The sequence below is a fragment of the Myotis lucifugus genome, unplaced genomic scaffold, assembly GCF_000147115.1.
Source record: "Myotis lucifugus unplaced genomic scaffold, Myoluc2.0 scaffold_63, whole genome shotgun sequence".
NCBI lineage: Eukaryota > Metazoa > Chordata > Mammalia > Chiroptera > Vespertilionidae > Myotis > Myotis lucifugus.
In genome coordinates this window covers 5,143,076-5,166,352 of record NW_005871111.1, presented here as the reverse complement: position 1 = coordinate 5,166,352, position 23,277 = coordinate 5,143,076, and the positions used below count along the sequence as shown (strand labels likewise).

The following is a 23,277-nucleotide window of genomic DNA, read 5'->3' as shown; positions in this document are numbered from 1 at the left end:
AGCTTACCTGGTCCAACTGTGAGGGGGGAGCCTGTTCGGGGTGGGGTGGCTGGTACATTTTTTGGAGGCAGTGGAGGAGGTGCTGCCAAGAGATGAGAAGCCAAGCATTATTGATTACTTTCTCCCTGAGTTACACAATATTCTGTAGCGAAGCAGGATTTAAGCTTTCATTCATATTCTTGCTCTCAGAAATGGAACAGCCATTAATGGTCTAAATATATTTTTAAAAATTCAAAGCTAAGGGATGATGCAGGACCCATTCAGATTCTTCCACTTTATGATAATAAAAATTTGCCAAAAGAATGTCAGATAATAACCATAATAATATTATCATTTTAATAATTCATTACTTTATGACAAACCTCCTATATCTGTACTAGGAACTAGGTACATAGGGTTGAATAAAAGGAGCCTCTGCCCTCAAGGAATTTCTGACTTAATCATTAGGCATCATGTTAACACAGTTACAATCCAGGGCGTGACCAAGGAAATGAGAACAGCTTGGGTGGGGACTCAGGTGAGAAGTTCTTAACATAGTCAGGATATTATATCCAGTCTTTGGAAATACTGGATCACGTGGCTTTATACGGATTAAGTCTGGAAAATTTTTCTAAGTTACATGTCTTAAATTTTAGTATATTTTTGAAAGTTTGAAGCAAAATGATTTGAATCAAAGAAGAATGAACACTTTACCTTGATAAAACTTACAGAAAAAAATACCCTGAAGATAGAAAAGGTATTGTGTTATGGCCCCAATCCTTCTGAACTAGACTTGTCATTTTGTAGGCAAAATTAGGAATTACTACTTCAACAGTACTTTTGTTTTTATCCTTTCTTTAAATGAATGTTTTCTTGTCATTGGCCATATTTGTTATATCGAAAGAGTTCATTCCACTGCGGTTCTAATCTTTTGAAAATACATCTTTGAAAGTTCAAGATTAAAAAGTGTTGTTGATATTTTTTTTCTGTTTTATAAAGGAAACTAGAGGCTCAGTGCACAGATTCGTGCACCACTGGGGTCCCTCAGCCTGGCCTGTGCCCTCTCACAATCTGGGACCCCTCAGGGGATGTTGGACTGCCAGTTTTGGCCCAACATCCCCCGAGGGATGTAGTAGTGCGCGAAACAGCAGGTGGCCGGGGAGGAGCCCAAGTCTGGGCCGGGCACCAGGCCACTCCCACACATACTGGCCCCTGCTATGCCTGCCACTGCTGCTGCTTGGTAGCACTGCCACTGAGGCTGGAAAGGTTCGTGCCGCTGCAGCTGCTCTTGCCAGCCGTGAGCCTGGCTTCTGGCACCCATGGATCAGCTGAGCAGTGTTCCCACTATGGGAGCATACTGACCACTGGGGGGCAGCTCCTGCATTGAGCGTCTGCCCCCTGGTGGTCAGTGAGCGTCATAGCTACCAGTCAAACGGTCGTTTGGTTGTTCAGTTGCTTAGGCTTTTATATATATAGATATTCTCGGAAAGATTGGATCACATGGCTTTATAGCAACATTTCCAACAAACAGCCTCTTGGGCCGTTGATTAGGAATCCCTTGATTAATTCCTATGATTATTTTTAGGCATCAAAAAGCAGAGCCCTGGGGATGCTGAACTGGAAAAAGTATTAATTGGTCTCTATGCGAACCTCACAGCGTAAAAATACCCTCTGCATCCTCCCACCATGCCCAAACACCTTTCTCTAAGATCCAATCTTCCTCCCATAGGATTTTTAAGGAGTGCTTTCCCCATGCACATCTGCTAAGATAAGTCCACTGAAATGAGAACTCAATAAATCCATCCGACAGGTGGCTTGACCTAATGAGCAATCCCTTCAGCCCCCAAAGCCCAACCCATTGCAGGCAAAGGGCTCTAAAGATCTTCAGGACCTGGAGTGGGGGTGGGGCATGCCGGAATAAGATGGGCTGATGGCCCTGCTTTGAGATAAATTTGCCCAGATCTCCTGTCTCGGCTTCTCTCTACCATATACCATCATTTCCCTTGCTCTCCAATTGTCATACTCTCCTCTCAATGTGGTCTTTCTATCCTATGCAGCCTCAGTTGTTCTGTAGGACTATCAGAAACCACACCTGACCCGGTGCTGTGTGACACCTCTGCGTTGTGTGATAGCCCAGGCCTGGAGCATGGTAGGTTCTTGGCTCACTTGCTTTTCACTCTTACATATGCACACTGAATGCATGACTAAATGAATGAATGAATAAGTGAGTCTGTGGAATGTCAGAAGAGACTATGATCCAAAGTTACTGATTTTACTTTATTTATGTTATTCCTGCCTTGACAACCTGCCTTGGCCCCTTTAACTCTAAAGCCTGTTAGAATAACATCTCTTCTGAATATTATACAGTCCAAATGTTGCTGACGTAGACTTTCTAAAAGTTGCCCAATTTCACTATGCAGACAGACAGTAAAATGAGTCACTTATTTTTCCAGACAGAGCAGGCACATAACTTACTTCCAGTGGGAAAAGGCCTTGTTAACTTTGGCGACTCCATGCTTGGATTAACTGGTTGGCCTGAACCCCATATCTCAGGCTGATCTAAAGGAACTGGAAATATAAAAAAATTTTCCAGGGTGAGTTTACAAAAGAAATGCCGCTATATTTTAGAATTTAACATTTCAATTTAAAGTTGAGCTTCACAAAATTACTTCCCTCCTGCCTCAGAATTAGCAAATTAATCTAGGAACATGCTGTTCCTCGTTCTTTTCAAGCAGAAAATGGAAACAGGAGTAGGGGGTGTGTTTTTGTATGTGTACAGGAGAGTGTATGTGTGTTTATATACAGCTAAGTAAAAACTGCATTTTCTTTCTGGTTGATCACTCGAGGACATTCTGAATATACTGGCTCAGTTTCTGGTACCCATTTGAAAATCCAGCCATTAATCCCACGGAAAGTTGCTTTAGTTGGGTTATTTAAAGTTTGCTAGGAATACCGGTATGTTTCAAAAATTAAAATGCCTGGGTTCTATACAGTGGTTTGTATCTTTAAAGAATCTTATAGGGTCTTTAAATAAACCTTTCATAGCATCATAGAAAGAAATTAAATGATCAAAAAATGGTAAATACTTAAGAGAACCAGAAAAATAAACAAGTGCTTACCAGTAGACATCTAAAATATATCAGAGCAATTAGGTATTGAATCTAAGGACACTGAATCTAAGATTTCTTCTACTCGTTTCGTCTTCTCCTTTTGATTTTTTTATTGCTATGGTAACAATGTAAATAACTAGCTCTTCCCAGCACCTATCATGTACCAGGGGCAATATAAGTACTGGTTGTAGTTCATTATGTTATGAAACACAAGCTGGAAAGTTAGTTGAATATGAATTTGAATGCAGCCTCCATATTTATTGTAGACCTTGGGCAAGTCATTTAACCTCTGAGCTTCCCTTCCTTTAGTGAAGACATAAAAGCAATCTCAGGGATTTATTTAAAGGATTGAAGGAGGATATAAACATAATGTATACAAGATGTATATAGATCACTTACCACAAGGCCCATAGCTATTACTATATATATTTAATCCTCAAAATACCGCCATGTGAAAAAAAATACCACCATGTGGTTGGTATTAGTACCATTTTCAGTAGAGGAAACCCAAAATTAGAGTGATTATATAACTTGCCCAAGAGCACACATGGTGAACACAGAGGAGCTTAGATCTGATCCCAGGCATGCATGCATGCCTGACTCCAAAATACATATACTTTCCCAGGCTTTTAAAACTAGTGATAGAAAAATCAATCAAAAAAGTGAGAGTGTGTATATATGACAGGTAAGTGTGGGTATTAGAAAAGCAAATGTGCTTGGTGCAAATGTTGGAACTTCACGGAATTTCTGGGGCCAAAACCACCTAAAGAGCATCAAGCCAGGCTCACTGACAAGTCCAGGGGTGAATCTCCTCTCCATCATAAACATCATAAATGGTCTTAGCTCTCTGTTTTGTTCTAACATAAAAGTAAACATTCTTTAAGGATGTAAAGCAGTATTTTCTTTGTATGGATTCAATGTCGAATACTACCTTGAATTTTAAGAACTGTTTTCTATTTTGTCTATCAGGTTTCGATATAGTTATGAAATTCTTTTAATAGGTAGATTTAAATGACACAAATCCAATCCCACCTTCAGTCACTACGTAATTATGTCCTTAAGAACAGATGATCACAGATAAGTTAATAAGAGACCTAAGTTGTAGACAAATCACTGAAAGAGTATTTAGGGATGCTTCTTATACATTTTCCTAACCAAATCACTGAAAAATGTTCAGATGTGGCTGACTGCTAGCTGTCTTCCAGCATTCTCTCAATTTCTTCATAGTTAAAGAGTTTTAGCTGGTCCTGTGGCACTAAATGATCTATCATGGGCTCTGGTTAGAAGTGATGTATGTCTCTTCCAGATTTTGCTCTTACAAGAATTGGCAGTGAGGTCCTTTGGCCCTTCCCGACCTTACTCCCCTTCTTCTGACTGGGAGATGATGGGAGCTGAAGCAGCCCTCTCAGACCCAGAGACGAATAGCAGAGCCAACCTACAGTCCTATGTTGTTTGAGACTGTTAACGTGAAAGGGAAATAAAATTCTATCTTGTTGAAGTCACTATATTTTGGCGCCTCTTTGTTACAGTAGCTTAGCCTACCTATTATGGTTTTAAGTCTTGTCCTTAACCCTTAAATATAATTTCCCTCACTAATGGATCCTAGAAAAATAATATTTTTTAATATATGTGGCATAGTGTTCTTAAATGATTTTTATAAGAGCATTTTATATTACCAAACACAGCTACTGGAGATCTGATGATACATTAAGAATATGCTTCAAAACACATATATTTACTTTAAGTAAGTTAATGAAAAGAAAAAAACAACTACAGATATATACATTTTTCCTACCTTCTGTCTTCTGTTCATCAAAAGCTGATTCTAATGGTGGGCCAAAGAGGGGAGCTAAGGCCATAGTGTCATCTGGAGGTTTTTTGCTAAATCACACACATTAAAGCAAAACATAAAGGGGATATTAATGCTGAAAAACACATACACGTTTTCACATATTTTTCACAGTAAGGCAGATGTATGTGTGCACTTGTGTCTGTATGTATGCATGTATGTAAGTTCCCATAGGTCTAGAAAGTATATGTAAGGATGTCAAATGTATTATGGACAAGGGAGTTGGTAGGAGATAAGATCCCTCAATGGGGGACCAAGGTGCCCTTTCAAATAATTTGAAGGAGAGAACCTCTACCTAGAACAGATAAGTTTATTGTAAAGTACCTTACTCTCTTAAGATCCCCAAAACCACCCCAGCTGGTTTGGCTCAGTGGATAGAGCCTTGGCCTGCGGACTGAAGGGTCCAGGATTCGATTCCAGTCAAGGGCACATGCCTGGGTCACAGGCTTGATCCCCAGTATGGGGCGTGCAGGAGGCAGCCAATCAATTCTTTCTCATCATTGATGTTTCTATCTCTCTCTCTCTCCCTCTCCTTTCCTCCCTGAAATCAATAAAAATATATTAAAAAACCAATAAAATAAAATGTTCCCAAAGCATACAGCTCTAAATGTAGAATATAGGATTCTTCTAATTTGAAAAAGAAAAAAGAAAAAAAGATCTCCACCCATTGATATTTGTCTTCGCCACATCTCTGTGTTATAGTTAATGCAGTTTATAATTAGCGAAAGTCAGGCCAGGGAGGCTAAGTGATAAGCCACCCAGGAAGTTTGTGTTTAAATAAGAAACTGGGCCTACCAGCTTCTAATTGCATCCATCCCTGCCTCCTACCCAATAGACTAGTTACAACCTCTTAATACCTTAAGATAGCACATCTCAGAAAGAGAAAAAGAGTATTGAGAAATCAGGGAGGAAAAGAGAGTAATAAGTTAAACTCTCATCCTTTTTCCCAATGATTACTTAAACTCATTATTAATGAAAGGTTGCATAATCTTCTCCATTTCTTCCCTAGATTAATCCTAATGAATTCTCTGTGTGGGTGGTGGGAGGTAAGAGGTGAAGGGGAGAAGGGAGGGGTTGGAGAAGGAGGGAAAATAAAAAGATTCATCTTTTAAATAGGAGTCTTTTTTGGAAAACAATGTCCATTTGTATAATACTTGCTCAATCCAATAAATACACAGTATAAAACACAATGTTTTGCCCCAAACAAAACAGAAGATTCTTTTGGTGTGTGGCAGGTAGAATGTATCATGAAATTGTACCTGACTAAACAGGCTATTCTTCGTAGAAAAATATAAACATACTAGAGGCCTGGTGCACGAAATTTATGCACGTGGGCGGGGGGCGTCCCTCAGCCTGGCCTACGCCCTCTAGCAGTCTGGGAGCCCTCAAGGGATGTCTGACTGATGGCTTAGGCCCTCTCCCTACTGGCTGAGCGGCGCCCTCCCTGTGGGAGTGCACTGACCACCAGGGGGCAGCTCCTGCATTGAGTGTCTGCCCCCTGGTGGTCAGTGCACATTGACCAGTCATTTCAACATTCGGTTAATTTGAATATTAGCCTTTTATTATATAGGATTTCAGCTTGGCATCCAGACCCCAAAGGACCTCTTCATACAAATTTTCAACCTTGCTATTAGTGAGGGGACTGCACATTCTGATAGATAGTTACTGTAGGTGACTATAGAGTACTTTCCTAAAGGTGTCTCTCAGGCTGCACTTATGAGAAATGATAACATATATGAATCACACTATGAACTTACACACATGGGCAGGTCTTTTTGTAAAAGGAGCTGAGTTTAGTCCAAATGAGATAGGCTACATTGTTAACAGTGGTGATGCCTTGCATGAAACACAACCAGCGTCTTTCACACTTACCTCATGAGTTCTGGTGTCGGCGTGGAACGCCTGGGTCTGGCCACTTCTTCACCTGATACACAGGACAAAGGAATTTTTAGGCATATTTTTCTCGCCATTCCTTACTTATCTGTCTTATGAGCTATGTTTGGAAACACTTAAAGAGTTAAGTCCCATCAATAAGCAACTCAACATGAAAGCTTTGCAAAACAAACCCACAAAACAAACCTTCTCCCCTGGCAATGCAACAGTCTTATATTAGGCATATGAGGTAGCATTTTCTCTGGCATTTGTAAAAACCTAATTAACCAAGGAATTACCACGCTAAGCCATCAAATAGAAGATTTGTATACTGCAGAGCTAGTGGAGTAGCATAACATTCTCTGAATGTCTGATGCCTTGATCAGGTCTGCTTCCCAATTATCATAAGAGAACATTAAGCCAGGCCGTATGTACATAGGACATGAATCCAGCATTCTCTGCCTGTTCTTTTCTTGAAATGCCAAGAAAATGTTATACCTTTAACCAGGAACCAGGAATTTAGAATTCCCTAGAATGTGTTGTATGCAGCAAAGGAAGATCACGCCCTATGTATATTATAACCTATTCCATGTCACCTTGGCTGACTAAAATTTTTATACCAAAATAACACAAGAATGGGTAAGTCGTATTTATCTTCAGTTCCTTCTGCCCCCTCTCCCCACCCTCATCACCAAGCACACACTTGATGAACTTCATTTCTAAAGTCAAATGATACAAGAGTTGAAAAATTCAGGAAGTAAATAAGCAAAGTTTTCCCCAAAACATATTCATTTTCAGAATTTAAACATTAATCATTCAGAACCCACTAAGCCCCTTTATCACAGCATTTCTTTGCTGTAAAAGGTATTTGTAAGTCTTAAAAACCAAGCCCAAAAGTATATAAGTCAAATGTATATATGCTTCAAGATCCAAGGAACTTATTCCTTCTTTTAAATTGTACTCTATTTTTGGTAGCTAAGATATACTTACTGGATAAGTTCCTTTTAATTGCACCCTAGAATTAGAAATAGACACTATAAGGTTTAAGACCACATATATGTTATGTACAATATGTATATTTCTGTTATTGCAATTAATCTGAACTCAAAGAAATCGATGGGGAAAAATGAAAATTTTCTCAGAATCACATTCAAGTTGGAAATTGTAGACACATTCATATAAATCAGTTTTCATTTTACTTAGGATTATAGAGAGAAAGGAAGGGTAAATTATAAGTCTCCCAAACCAGAAAAATCCCTTACCTGGGTAGATCTGGTAAATATTAAAGTAAATATAAAGTAAAAATTAAAGTAAATATTAAACAGTCTATTAAAAAACAACCCTGAAGTCTAGTAGACAAGAAAGTAAGTCCAAGTTTAAGTTACATTTGATGTTTGAAAATCATAGACTATATTAGGAGTACTGTCTGCTCTTATCACATGGGGGCCATAAACTAGTTGAAACAGTCATTAGTTTACTAATGCAGTTTTTAATGGATGTAAGTGGCAAATGTTATAGAGAAGGAAACCTTCGAAGCATTGCCACTGAATGGGCTGTTTTATGCAGGGAGCCAGGGAATTCCATCCTCCCCACTAGGTTGCCCCACCCCAATTTCTTCCACTTGCCTGCTACCTGGCCCACCAATCTACCACTGGGGGTCATTCCTTTAGTTCAAGGCATGTGATACTACTGGAATACAAACAGGCCTGACAGGAATACTAGTAATAGGCCCTAGCAGAAACTTATTTTGATAGCAGAAGGATTGATTAGATACAAAGATTTGATTCAAAACCACTATGAAAGGTTCTTAGCATGAGGTGCTTCCAGAAAAACAGACCACTGAAAGGGAGGCACCGTGGGTGGGGCGTGGCTTGGCAGGGCTGCCTGAGGAGAATGATGGGGCAGACAGAGCTGCATAAGAAAAGTGAAAGTATAGGAAAGTATTTCAAAGGGTATGACCATTAATTTGGTGGGTGGTCAACAAAGAGTTTTTCTACTTCCCTACATTGGTGAACTCTCAACCTAGTGGTAACATATTTTCTTATCTCAAATGACAACATCAATAACTCAGGACAAGACATAGCCCTATATGAAGCTTCTTCCCCTATTTTGTAAAGATTTTTCAGAATTGGGGTTTGTCTTATTTTCAACTCATTTATGATAGAAGAGCAGTTTCCATCTGAACAGGATCCACTAGATGTTTTGTAGTGGGTGGCCCAATCTCTCAAACTAGTTTCTGTCTTGTCCTGACTAATAACACAATCTGTGTGTGTGTCATATAGAGAATTATTATTTTGTTAGTAATAACTTTAAAAATAAATATTTTATGTTTAAAAATATTAATTTGTTTAAATAAATCTAATTATATACAATTATTTATTTTAATAAATGAATATATTTTATTAAATTAACATATTTATTTAAATTTATAAATAAACATTTAAATACATGTGGATATTTAAATCAGCTATAGTCATTATGGGAGTTTGGATACCGGTTGGCTTTTGGAAAATAAGACTGTATAGACAAAAATAACAAGAGAACAAATTGTTTAAATTAAAATGTTTTCCTAGGTAATGAAGCCTCAGCTGGTCCTATTTTTAATAACAAGGTCTGAAGGAAGAGACCCACAGGCTCTAAGTTCTAGAGACTCTAAGTTCTAGGGAATGGTTCCCCTCTAGTATTGTGAGACCTGAAATCCAGGAATTAGGGGGCCCTAAGGCTGTACTGAAGACCTTTCAGTCTACTTTACCCTTTTAATAAAAAATGTAATACTTATGAAAACAAGAAAGGTTCAACGCCTCTTTTGTATTCACCGATTCCTGGTGTATCAATTCATTCAACAGATATTTACTGTTGGGAGACCCTGAACAAGAAGCCCCTGTAACATTTTTATTAAATACTCCACATGAATAAACAATTGCCCATTAAATGCAGGCAAGACATGGTAGAAATATGCAAGAAAACGCTTGTTTAGAAATTTGGAAAGATAAAAATAAGATCAATTTAGAAAGGAACAGATATTTGAACAGCAAGTGAACAGCAACAGAAAAGAAAGTCCCATTGTCAGCTGGATGTGGCATACAGATTTTGATGGCCTTGATGTTGCAGCATGATAAATCCAAAGCTGGGTTACAGTGATGTTGACCACACAAACCACATTCAGGAAGAAAGCCCATTGAATTAAAAAACCTCACCAAATGACCACATTTTCAATGATTGCCCTTATATGTAGATTGTGAATGAATTTCCTTCATTTTGAATTAGTTAGTTCACTTTTTTTCTTTAAAGAAAAAGAGTAACTTGTCACAATCTGAGATGTCACCTGAGATCATCCATACTTGCAGGTGTTGCTTTCTTTGATACTCAGCCAAGTGGCTTAACCAACCAACCACCAGTTTCTCAACTGGGGCACAGTATTTGCCTTAAATAATAACTAATTGAATTGGCACAGACCTAGGGATATTTCAGATGGCATTGTTTTCAATTCCATTTCCTCTCTCAAGGGACTGGCCAGATAGAAGCATAGCAAAGACCCTTTTTTTTTGTTGCTTTGAATACATCACTCTTCAACCTGAGGAAAATGACTAAGATTTTACTTTGAACAATGTAAACTAAACTGATTTTTGTCTTCAGTGATGGCATATAGAATTATGTGACAGCCTAGGCATATCAACTTGAAAGCATGTCTCCTCCTCTAAGATGGAAACTGTGATTATACATTATTATGTATCAGTGTGCACTGGCCAATGCAACCTATTATAAATTCAGTCTTAAAAACCACATGGCTTAAAAATGGTTTCCTTTACTTTCCTTATAGTTTTCTTATTCTTCAAACTTATACACTTCTTATAAACTTCTATGATGCTTTCTGGCCAATCTCCAGGTCTTGCTCGTGTGCGCATGCATGTGGACGCACACACACACACACACACACACACACACACACACACACCCCACATTAGGAGTTGGGATACCTATGTATTAATTTAGTTTAATGTATTAATGGAGAAGTGCTCTTATAATCCTAAAATATGTTATTGACACTTTCAGGACCAGACACTTCCAACCAGTAAACTGAATTCATCTGCCTCATTCATACTGGGCTGTCATAAATTTGATGAGAAGTCAACTTGGCCATCTGGCCTTGGCAGCAATTTTCTTTATACATGTTTAAGATAAAAATGTTGAAAGTTCTTACCGGGCTGCGCCTCTGTGATCAGCAAAAAGGAAGAGAGAACAGACACCTAGTCAGAGAATGATGGATCAGTCAACAGGCTTGGGTAATAGAAGGCTTCATAAATAGCTAACGAAACATGCACTCCAAGTAATCAGGCCAAAGGAAGACAGGCAGTCATGGTGTTTGTGGCTCATTTAAAACATAAGAAAGTTTAGGAGAACTCTAAAGAGAATCTGTCCATTGTATAATATAGCTTTGCTCATGGGGATGTACTACTTTCAAGTTACAGGTACATAAGAACAAGGTGGAACATCTAAGACATTTTGTTAAGTTGTCATGGGAAGTTTTTCTCCAGATTATTTGGTGAGAGGGGTTTTAGAGAATAGGTAGTACAGGGAAAGCTGATTCCCCACACAACAGGGTGTTAACAAGCATTATAGGCAATGCATTTCCCACATAATTAGGGCATGAATTGGAGACTCCAAAAATCAGAGACCAGGATTAGAGATATCTCTTCTTAGCCTGGTTCTTTTCTTAGTGTTCTGTGGAATGTATGCCAATGAGGACCTTATTTTGCAAGTAGCCATTCTTGGCCTAGTGGTTTGGGCAGCCTCTACTAATGAGTAGGAATGTGATGGGAAAGATGAGGCACCCCTGCCAAGCACAGATGGGAAAATGAAATTGTTCAGCACCAATAAAACACGGGTAGACCAGCTGATGTCCAGAAAACACAATAAGCAGACATACTATTTATCTCTTTCATTCCTCAGACTTTGACTATTGCTATCAATTTACCTCAACAATCTTTGATAGTGCCCCCTCTTTAAAATTTTTCTGTAGTTACAAAGATGACTCTGAGGTGAGTGAGGAAAGAGTTGATGCTCAGAGTTTCACTTTCAGGATATGGGTTAACCCATGAATTTACCAGAGGCCACCTGGGACCCCATATTGGCCAAATCTCCAAATGTGGGCCAGGAGCACAAATATAAAAGTAACTAAGAAGGTTGTTCAAATGAATAGGATGGTTCTAATCTCCAGAACACATAGAGAAAATAAAAACCTATAATCTTTTAAATGTGGGAGGCCTCCCTGGCTATCCAGTCCAGCTGCCTTTATGATATAAAGAAGAAAGTGAGGCTGAGACACACAGCTAGCAAATGGGTAGAATCAGAGACAGAATTTCAGTCTATAAACTCTTCATTATCATGCTCTTTCTAGGACACCAAGTGTGACATTGTTGGAGAACTCCTAAAAAGCAAAGAGCCCTTGTGGCTTAATGTCCAGGAATGGTTACTTCTCAGATGAGTTTTTTAAATAGCCAGGAGTTTAGATATATTTACTCTAGTCAATTTCACTTATAAGAGTCTAGACTTTATTTTTTGCCTTACTTTCCAGGTACTGCTCCATGTTGATTCCATCTGTCTTATAAATCTATCTAAGGGCACGGATGAAATTTAAATAAAATTAGAAAAAAGGACACATGAATATGCATTTCTGGGCTTAAATTATTTTACTAATTCATACTATGTTTTGAGAGAAGTTCAAATACTATTTTATATAAAGATTTAGGCTTTATAATTCTTTTTTTAAAAAATATACTTTTTATTGATTTCAGAGAGGAAGGAAGAGGGAGAGAGATAGAAACATCTATGATGAGAATCACTGATCAGGTGCCTCCTGCACACCCCCACAGGGGATTGAGCCCACAACCCAGGCTTGTGCCCTTGACCGCAACTCGTTAGTCCCCAGGCTGACACTCTATCTACTGAGCCAAACCGCCTAGCAGTAGTCGGCAAACTGCGTCTCGGCAAACCGCGGCTCGTGAGCCACATTCGGCTCTTTGGCCCCGAGTGTGGCTCTTCCACAAAATACCGACTTCTGCGCATGGGCCACGAAGTTTCAGTCACACTGTATGTGCTTGCCTGCACGTGGTATTTTGTGGAAGAGCCACACTCAAGGGGCCAAAGAGCCGCATGTGGCTCGCAATCCGTGGTTTGCTGACCATGGGCCTAGGGCAGTGATGGAGAACCTATGACACGCGTGTCAGAGGTGACATGCAAACTCATTTTTTTGGTTGATTTTTCTTTGTTAAATGGCATTTAAATATATAAAATAAATATCAAAAATATAAGTCTTTGTTTTACTATGGTTGCAAATATCAAAAAATTTCTATATGTGACACGGCACCAGAGTTAAGTTAAGGTTTTTCAAAATGCTGACACGCCGAACTCAAAAGGTTTGCCATCACTGGCCTTGGGCATGCTTTATAATTATTTAACGACCAGATTAACAATCTTCTCAAAAGAAAGACATGTGGGAATTTATGATTTCAGCTTCAATTTCATGGCAAAAAATTCATTCTTTTGTTTTGCTAATACTCATCCGAGGATATTATTTTTCCATTGACTTTTAGAGAGAGTGGAAGGGAGGGAGGGGAGAGAGAGATGGAGAGAGAGAGACAGAGAGAGAAAGAGAGAGAGAGAGACATTGATGTGAGAGACACACATCAATTGGTTGCCTCTCACAGGTACTCTACCAGGGCAGGGATCAAACTTGCAGCCCAGGTACATGCTCTTGACTGGGAATCGAACCCAAGACCCTTCAGTGCATAGGCTGACGCTCTAACCACTTAGTCACACCAGCGAGGGCACCGATTCATTCTTAAAAGTAATATAAAATACAGCAAAGGGGGAATTAAAAATGACACAAGTTCCTCCAAGATAAAATTATGAGAAATAATGCAAAATAAAATGCAGATTTTAGACATCCAGAAGCAAAAACTTAAATCCAAGAAATTTTAGTGATATAAGATTACAGAGAACAATACTTTACTAAATAATTTCAGCATGTTAATCCACCCAAAGTAAACCATATTTTAACTTCCAGTGAGTTAAAAACCTAACTTTTAATCAATTGTTCCTGTATTTTTTTGTAGTAAAAGACACCTCATAAGACAGCATTTTGGAAACTATTTGCAAAATGCCTTCATCAAGGAACAGCTGTTCAAATTCATATAGTCACTAGTTCATTAACCAGAATCCAGAAGACCCTGTAGAAGCTGTGGAAAGGTCAGACCCAGAAAGCCTCAGGTTCATAATTAAGAGCTATCTGAAACCTTCACAGGAAAAAAAACACACACGCCAGAAGTCAAATTGAAGGGCTTTATGTATGTTAACTAGAGGCCCAGTGCACAAAAAAATTCGTGCACTTGGGGGGTCCCTCAGCCCAGCCTGTGCCCTCTTGCAGTCTGGGACTCCTCGGGGGATGTCCACCTGCTGGCTTAGGCCCACTCCCTGGGGGGATTGGGCCTAAGCTGGCAGTCAGACATCCCTCTGGCAGCCCGGGAGCCCTCGGGGGATGTCTGCCTGCCAGTTTAGGCCTGCTTCCCGGGGGATTGGGCCTAAGCTGGCAGTCAGATATTCCTCTGGCAGCCTGGGAGCCCTTGGGGGATGTCTGACTGATGGCTTAGGCCCGCTCCTCATAAGGAGCGGGCCTAAGCCGCAGTCTGACATCCTTAGTGCTGCTGAGGAGGCAGGAGAGGCACCCGCCACCTCTGCTGCATTTGCAGCTATTAGCCTGGCTTGTGGCTGAGCAGAGCTCCACCTGTGGGAGTGCACTGACCACCAGGGAGCAGCTCCTGCATTGAACCTCTGCCCCCTGGTGGTCAGTGTGCATCATAGTGACTGGTCGTTCCGCCGTTAGGTTCAATTTGCATATTACCCTTTTATTATATAGGATTATCATCATTAAGGAACTGTAGGCACTGCTGAAGGACATGGACAGTCAAATCATTATCAGCCAAGAGGGGAGGGTCTTTGCCTATTAAAAGTTTTATTTTACTGTTTCTTCTGTCATTTCCCATGGCCTTTAAGCCTTTAGCATTCTTTGTTCTACCAATAGATTTGCTTCAAGGGTGGAAGGAAAATCATTCAGTATCTGGGCTTATATTCTACTAGAGGCCCAATGCACAAAATTTGTGCATGGGAGGGGGGGCCCTCAGCCCGGCCTGCACCCTCTCGCAATCCGGGACCCCTCGGGGGACATCCTAAGAGGCAGTCGGACATCCCTCTTGCAATCCGGGACTGCTGGCTCCTAACTACTGGCCTGCCTGCCTGATCACCCCTAACTGCTTGCCTGCCTGCCTGACTGCCCCTAACAACCTCTGCTTGCCTGCCTGATCACTTCTAACCATTCGTTTGCCTGCCTCATCACCCCTAACCACTTGCCTGCCTGCCTGATCACCCCTAACTGCCTCGGCCCCGCAGCCGTGGATTCGTCCAGAAGGACGTCCGAAAGGTCGTTCCGCTGTCTGGTCTAAATAGCATAGTACACTTTTATTATTATAGATGAGCTGAACACTCTAAGTATAGTGTTGAAAACTCAAATGTGTACAGGGCAAAGAGCTAGGGTATTGTGTGTAAGGGCACGTGTGTTACACAAAGTTTTGGTTAAATGCCCACTACTCAGGTACACTCGTGCCTGCTGTTCCCGAATGTGGGCCTAGTACTGCCAGATCTTCAGAGTTGTTGAATGAAAATGCACAATCTAAATTATTTTAAAAATTCAAATGTTCTAATTTTTAAATGCAGACTAAAATTGTTTTTAACTGCCCTATATAACAGAACACTTATCCAGTGCTCAGAAGCTGCAGGTGGCCAATTGTCTCTGATTGTATGCATTTATATCACAGAAAACAAGCTCTCAGTAAATTTCATCTGCTGTTTTTATTATTTCACCTGATTACTCAAAAAGGGACTTTGAAATTGGCCTATTTATTTTTCTGAACAAATTTCTTGCATTCCTAATTAAACATTAATTGTTCAATTCTGAGATTTATCTAGATCTGTTGATAATTTTGGAGGTTTTGAAAAATTTTATTTTCCCCTCTACTTTTATTTTGGTGTTCACTTCAGAGATAGCTAACTCTGTATTTTGAGGCTGCTTTCAAAGTGGGCAAATACTACTAAGTTATGATTTGATCTCTAGAATAAGGCTACTTGGTTGTATTTGTACATGTTACATTTGTAAAATGCATATGATTTGCAACATGTATATGATTCCCTACAAAATATACTTGAGTCTATGTCCTTGCAGTCCCCAGTGTCCTTACTCCACACAAGGTTGTTTTTTCTTTTGCACAAAATAATATAAATTATGTTAATTGGGATGGCTTAGTCTCAGCCAAAGTAGGTTAGTGTTTTAAGATACTTACAAAAAAAAGTAACCAAAGCACTAAATAACCAGCCTCAGGTTTCAAAGCTTATGACATTTTATGACATCCTCATTTGCTAAATTCAGTGCCATGGGGAAACAGAAAAATGCGTGAAAAGCTATAAAGCTCCAAACACATATTATTTTTATATAATATAGTCATAGCAAATTCAGTGATCCAGTTAGAGAATTGCCTAGGAAAGAATTGGTATATATGATTATTATGTTATTGTTTTAATCCTAGCCAGTATTACTACTTGTTTTTAAAGCTTTAGGATGAAGAGAAACTATCTGGCAAGCACCTATTTGCTACCTGCCCATTGTAGGTGTTTGTCTATATTTAAATTTTTTTCTATTATATGTATTTCAATTATATCTATTACAAGCCAGATTACAATGAATACCCATCATGTCCAGTAGGACTTGGTTGAGATGATCTTCTGAAACTCCATTTGGCAAGAGAAACAAAGAGATCACTAAAACAGGATATCACTATGAGTTGACCAGATTAAGCTATCAACAAGATAAATGAAATTTTCAAAGAAAAAAAATGAGGCAAGGAAGCGGGAGGACTCATCCTTAAAGATACAGCTAAAAATGGAAAAGAGTACTTGTTAAAATTGCTGTAAGGACAACAGGATGAAAAACAATGAGAAACGGAATTTTCAAAGCACTATGGGTGAACTTAGGCCACACAGACTAGTCAATATTTGAAGTGGCCAAATTTGAATGATTCAGAGAAAGGTTCAGGTTCAAGGAGAGTAAGTGAAATTGGCAAAATATAAAGCAAAGTTACAAAAGTGCACCAATAATATAGTATGCCACATATTTGACTCAATTACTCAGAAGTGGGTCATTTAGTTTAGTAATAATACTAGTAACAGGTGCTGGTTTTATTTTGAGAAACAAAGACACTGGGTCCATATTTTGATCTCATTTTTTATTCCTTCTGTGTCTTTTGTTCCTCTTCCCTCCTATCACATGGACGTGGTACAGAGAATGCCAGGTTTAGGTCAATGGGCAGGATGAGAAGTTATAGCAGTCATTGTAGCATCCACTTAGGTGAGTTAAATAGAATCAACCAAGCACATCTGGTGCTTGTTAACATGAAAACACAGTATTTTATATTTTCCAGTGGCAAGGTCATCTGGAAACATGTTCCCAATAAGCCAGGCAGCCAAGAAGAGAAAATTGTTTTTTTTGGGGGGGGTCTTTTTTGAGTAAAATAATTTTCAGAATAAGTTTTGTTTTAATGTTCTAAAATAAAAAAAAGATGTAGATACATCATATCAAATTTGTGCTGCCACTAAAATTCACCCACTGGTACTAAAAAGTAACATACATGCATGAGGTGATTTACACTTTATAAAGATTCTCTTTTTTTGTCTCTGACAACTCCAGAAGGAGATATTTTTCCTTTTTTCTTTTTATGGGTTTACTTTATATATTTATTTTTCTATTGGGTAGCTTTTTCTGAAATGTTTATTCTAGTCATTTGCCCATTTTTCTTTTTTTTTTACATTTTTAAATTGAATTTATTGGGGTGACCTTTAATAAAACCATACAGGTTTCAAGTACACAACACTATAACACATCATGTGCATACTGCATCGAGTACTCACCACCCAAAGTCAAGTCTCTTTCAGCCACCATTTATCCCCCCTTTGCCCTCTTCCATTTCTCTCAGCCCCTTTCCCACTGGTAATCATCATACGGAGATATTTTTCAGATTAACTGAAAAAGAAAGTAACTTCCCTTTTCTAGGCAGCTTCACAAACATTCGTTCAGGATGGATACTATCATGTTGTATATTTTAAAAAATTAACTTAAAAATATTTGCCTAGTCATAGTATGTACATGTAACTTGACTAATTCAAGTGGAAGCTGCAATAAACAAAACTCAATACCTAAAATATTTGGTCATATGCCTGTGATTGAGGCAGATGTGAATCTTTATAAAATTACCCTGTGGCCCTTTATAGCTGGTAAAATCACTTAGCAACCAACTTCCTCCCCCCCTCCCTCTTGGGACATAATTAAACCTTGCCCTGGTTCACAAAGATTTATTTTTAAAATTTAAAATATTGTTTAGGTGTTAAACACAATCCATCATTCAATATACAGATGGTGAAAATGAATAGAAAAAAAAAAGGTTTGGCCAAAATGTGAAAAGGAATTGTTATGTCTTACCGGACTTTTCCTCTAAAAGCGTAAGCATGGGAAGGAAAAAAAGGAGAACATAAAAGAGGTGAAATGCATTTTCAAGAAGCAGCAGCTTAAGGCTCAGAATAACCATGCTTAAAGCAGCTCTCCAAGGTATTGCTCTAATAAATGCTTCCTATGAGTGTCTGATACGGTCATTCCTAGGCTGCTGGCTTAAATTGCAGGGCAGCAGCAGAGACCACCCCAAAATATGCCATTTTGGCATATTGATTATTTTGAGCTGTAGGCACTTGAAAACAACAAATGCCTAAAGAAAATCCTCTAAAAGAAACTCAATTGTCATTAATCCTTCTCCTTGCGGGAATTTCATCAACCAGGGAGCATTGAATCATCACAAGAGAGGAGACCAGGAGGCAACACCATACCCAGACAAACTGTCACAAACCATCATGCCTCCCATCTATTCTTCTAAGGGTCCATTCATCTTTCCTAAAAATTATTTACTCTCCCCTAAGAGGGCTATATCCCCTCCCCTTTCCCTATAAAAATGATATTTAATTCTAAATGTCATTTCTTTGAGTTGCTCATTTTTCCTGGGTGTCTTTCACACATACATGAAGTCTGAATATTAATAAATTTCTGTGTGGGTTTTCTCTTGTTAATTTTTCTTTTTGTTAGAGGTCCAGCTGAACACCTAACTAAGATGGGTAGAGGTAAAGTGTTGTCTCCCCTATAAGTTCAAGCAGTAGAGGGCATAGATATGGACTTCATTGAGGACATTCTAAGCTCTCTTTTGAATGGTTTATTTTTACCAAATAAATTTGTACCTTGAAAATAGAAAAGTATGCTTTGTAATACTAAAAGGAGTTGAAAAATGTCATTAATGCTTTAAAGCCAGGCATGATTATGAGCACGAGATTTTCCAGAAAGTCCAGTCTTGTCAGGGAACCCAGTGCCTGTCATCTCCCAAGATACCCTACCTACAACCATCATTCTTTCATTCCATCTTTCAGTTTTCCCCACTCCCCATGGGCAATTACAAATTAGTTTCCTGGCGAGTGGTCTCTGGCTCCTTGGAATGCTCTTTCATTTCCTCATCAGCTGTCCAAAGTGAGGCCTTCATTTCTTGAAGTACTCCATGAACTTTCTATATGTGGTTCCTAGACTATGGACCCTATGTCCAGTTTCATCTCCTAAATCCATCCTTTTACACTATCCTCAGAATTACTTCCAAAATTAGTGAGGTGAATATATTACTCCAGTCTTCATAAACCTCCCTATTATTCAGAAAATAGAATGTAAGCTCTCTTCTGTCATTTAATGCCTTCACTATGGGCTCCAGCTCACCTTCACGCCCTGGTCTTCTACTGTGCTCTGTATGAAACGACACTTAGCTGCAGACTCTGCTGAATCTCTTCATGGTGCAGTAGACACACACTCTGCTCTGCCTCTGCTCAGGCTGCTGCTTCAGCTTTCCATGCGTTCTCTGTCTCCCTTAGTTACAAGCTTACTCATCTTTCAAGGCAGTAACACTTCTTCCCTAAGGCCTTCCAGAAGTCTCCAGGTCAGAATAAATTGTTTCCATCTCTTATTAGAGAACACATTCCTTTTGTTCAAAATAATAAGCCCATATTGAAGGCCTTTTTATTTGCCTGGCATTTAATTGCCTCAAGGAAAACAAAGGTACATGTTGCAAGTATATATTTTGCAGTTCATATTTTGTTCTGAATTATTTAGGTATTTCCATTCAATAATTAGTTCACAGTAATTGTTACGAATGGACTCTCTCTAGCCCCAAGCATTGTGCTAGACACATATTCAAATTAGCTTAGCACCCCCATTCTTTAAATGCCTTGAGAAAGTTCTACTATGCCTCAATTTCATAATTTGTAAAGCAATGATGACTGCTACTTTGTTGAATTGTGAGGATTAAAAGAGAGGGTGATATTGACAACTAACATTTATGGAGACCTTATTATTATTGTTTTATTATTATAGATGGTTGGTGTCATTACTATCACTAACTTACCAATGAGGAAAAGGAGGCAATGATAGGTTCCTAAATCACATAGTTACAATGGAGTGGAGCCTGGGACTCAATCCCAGGTTGTCTAACTCCAGAGAGCCTGGTCAAGGGTGGGCTCCCTGCACAACTCAAGTTCCCTAAACAAATTAAACTCACTTTCAGGGCCTTTTCAGCATTGGGATCTAGAAACAACAGAGCTAAAAACTCACAGATGAGAGAGCTTGGAAAATAATCTTGGATCTTTCCAATGGAAAGAGTTAGGTCATGCCTGTCTATCATAGCAGGTCTCAAAGAATGAGCTTTTCAGAGAGTGAGTTTGTGTTTCTAGGCCGGCTTTCAGATCTTCAAATTAAACTCTGATTTTAAGGTAAATTTCTCAGCCTTTTTCTAGAATTAAATGTATTTTCTTTAATTAGAATCAGAGCAATAAGCATGAATACACAAGTGATATAGCACTTCTCTTTCCTCCTCACACCTTTCCATTCTAGGCTACATGATGATTAAACCATCTTTATTTAAAATGTTGTTTTGCTTTAATTGTTAACAGCTACCAATCTTAGCTTAAGGGTTTCATCAGAATGTTAAACAAACGAACAAACAAACAAACAAAAAGACATGGCAAGATAATTTTCCTTTTCAAAATGAGCTAATTGCATCAGAATTGATTTTTAATTATGGAAAAGATAATAAAAGCACTGGAAAAAGATGTATATTCTCACATGCACTACTACTTAGAAATAGAGTAAGTGAATTTTTGGATTGGACAAACATATACCTAAAATATAACCATTCAATCTTCTCTAAGTGCAGAGATTTCCCCATCCCATGGCCTGAGAAAATATAATTCTCTAATTTGCAAACCTTGTTGAAAGGTAGCTCATCCTTATGATCAACAGCTTTCCAAGAAGCCCATAGACCCCTGCTCTCTGCAGTTGGAGAATCTCTCTCTGGCGGCAATTACCCCAAATCCTTTTCTAATGCAACTAGTCATTCCAGTTAGGTTTTGTTGAAGGCTACATTTCTGTATGAGGGGCTAGAAATCGGCAACATTTAAAACTGAATTCTGTTTATTCATTTATTAAACCATTAACAAGATATTTATTGAATATCTAATAAAGACCAGAAACTATTCTAGGCATGTTAGTGAACAAAACAATAGGAACAATAGATAAAAACAACAACAACAACAACAACCCTCCAATGAGCTTATTTTGGGAGTAGGAAAAGGAGACAGATAATAAATACAATAAATATGCAAAGTATTTAGTATTTGAGATAATGAATGCAATTTGTTTTTAAATATATTTTTATTGATTTTTTACAGAGAGGAAGGGAGAGGGATAGAGAGTTAGAAACATTGATGAGAGAGAAACATTGATCAGCTGCCTCCTGCATACCCCCTACTGGGGATGTGCCCGCAACCAAGGTGCATGCCCTTGACTGGAATCGAACCTGGGACCCTTCAGTCCGCAGGCCGACGCTCTATCCACTGAGCCAAACCGGTTAGGGCTATGAATGCAATTTTTAAAAGCAGAGCAAGTAAAGAGGTTTGGGTATGCCATGACAGAGAGTTTTGTAATTTTAAATACAGTGATCAGAGTAGGCCTAATTGAGAAGATGATTAGAGCAAACAGGCTTCAAATAAGTTAGGAGGTGGAAAGGAAATTTCAATTTGGCAAAACAGAATGAGACCAGCCCATCTTGCCTTCCCTGTCTGTTGGCCACTTTAGGACAAGAGGCTCAGACTGGCATGCTCGGCTCTGTACCACTGCTGCGCTGGTAGCTGATTCAAAACAATAGTTCCTGAGGTCCATGCAATGAGTGGCTGGCCCTTAGGCAGATATAAGAGACAAAAAGAAATCTTACTTCATTCTGTTTAAAAATAAAATTTCCCCCAGTCACTGAAGAAACATTTTTCTGACATAATTAATGTGAGTGATTCACATGCTAAAATTTTTTCTAAAACAATTAAAAAGTACATTCATTGCTGTAGATAATTTTTGGCACTAAAAAATTCTTCTTCAAAGAACAAAGATATTTTTTATACTGTTATAGTTATTTTTATACTGCAATTCATACAATTAAATACTACAATTCATTATAGAAACTACTTAATATAAAAGTAAATATAATAGTATAAGAAAGAGAATAAAGTACTTGTCCTTCATCCTCAGGGTCAAGTGACTGAAATCTGAAACTTTAGATGAAAAAAAACAGACTTCTCACTGGGAAGAGAATTATGACAGAAAGCTAGCACCCACAGAAAAGAACACATTAATAAATTTAAAAAAAATACCCTGTAAAGTGTAAGAGAAGAAATGGAGCCATTGTTCACATTTTTATCCATCCAAAAATGGAGAAAAACTTGACTGAATTAAAGGGGAAAAGATCAAAGAAATGCAGAGCCATACCTTTGCTCTCTCTATAAAATAATGCAAGGGATATAAGTTGCATTACATCACAGTGAAACACCAAGTTCCATATAATTTCTCACAGCAAAGAACATCCATTCATCCAACCAACCAACAGGTATTTCCTAAGGACCTACTACATGCCACTCAATGTTGTAGGCTCTCGAGCAAAGGCCCCATTAAGGAAGAAGTAAGAACCCACACTTCCAGGTGCAGGATTAGTTATCCTAAACTCTCATTTCCTTAACTGCTCACAAATGATGCTTCTGTTACAAACTTATTTTCCTGATTGGTTGCTTCTCTACAGAGCCTATTCTACCCTGATTATGGCCATTAGCTAATAAAAGTTTTAAATTCTAAACTCTGCACCAGTAGGACTAAGCCAAAAAGAAGACCGTAAAGATATAAAAAAGAAAAATTAGTCTTTCTGATTGTAATTAAAAGCATATAATTCTTGAATTTGCTATGTCTGGTTG

At 38.6% G+C, this 23,277-nt stretch overlaps 1 protein-coding gene across 1 annotated transcript in view; it reads right to left on the bottom strand.

Annotated features, from left to right (window-relative positions):
• SGIP1 (SH3 domain GRB2 like endophilin interacting protein 1) overlaps positions 1 to 23,277 on the bottom strand; it is a 204,266-nt gene that overhangs the window by 56,202 nt on the left and 124,787 nt on the right. Inside the window, exons 9-13 of the mRNA XM_023754681.1 lie at positions 7,801 to 7,825; positions 6,811 to 6,862; positions 4,885 to 4,970; positions 2,455 to 2,547; positions 8 to 82 (exon numbers count right to left, since the gene is read on the bottom strand). Of these exons, the coding sequence (XP_023610449.1) occupies positions 8 to 82; positions 2,455 to 2,547; positions 4,885 to 4,970; positions 6,811 to 6,862; positions 7,801 to 7,825 (331 nt within the window). The remainder of the gene's footprint in view (positions 1 to 7; positions 83 to 2,454; positions 2,548 to 4,884; positions 4,971 to 6,810; positions 6,863 to 7,800; positions 7,826 to 23,277) is intronic.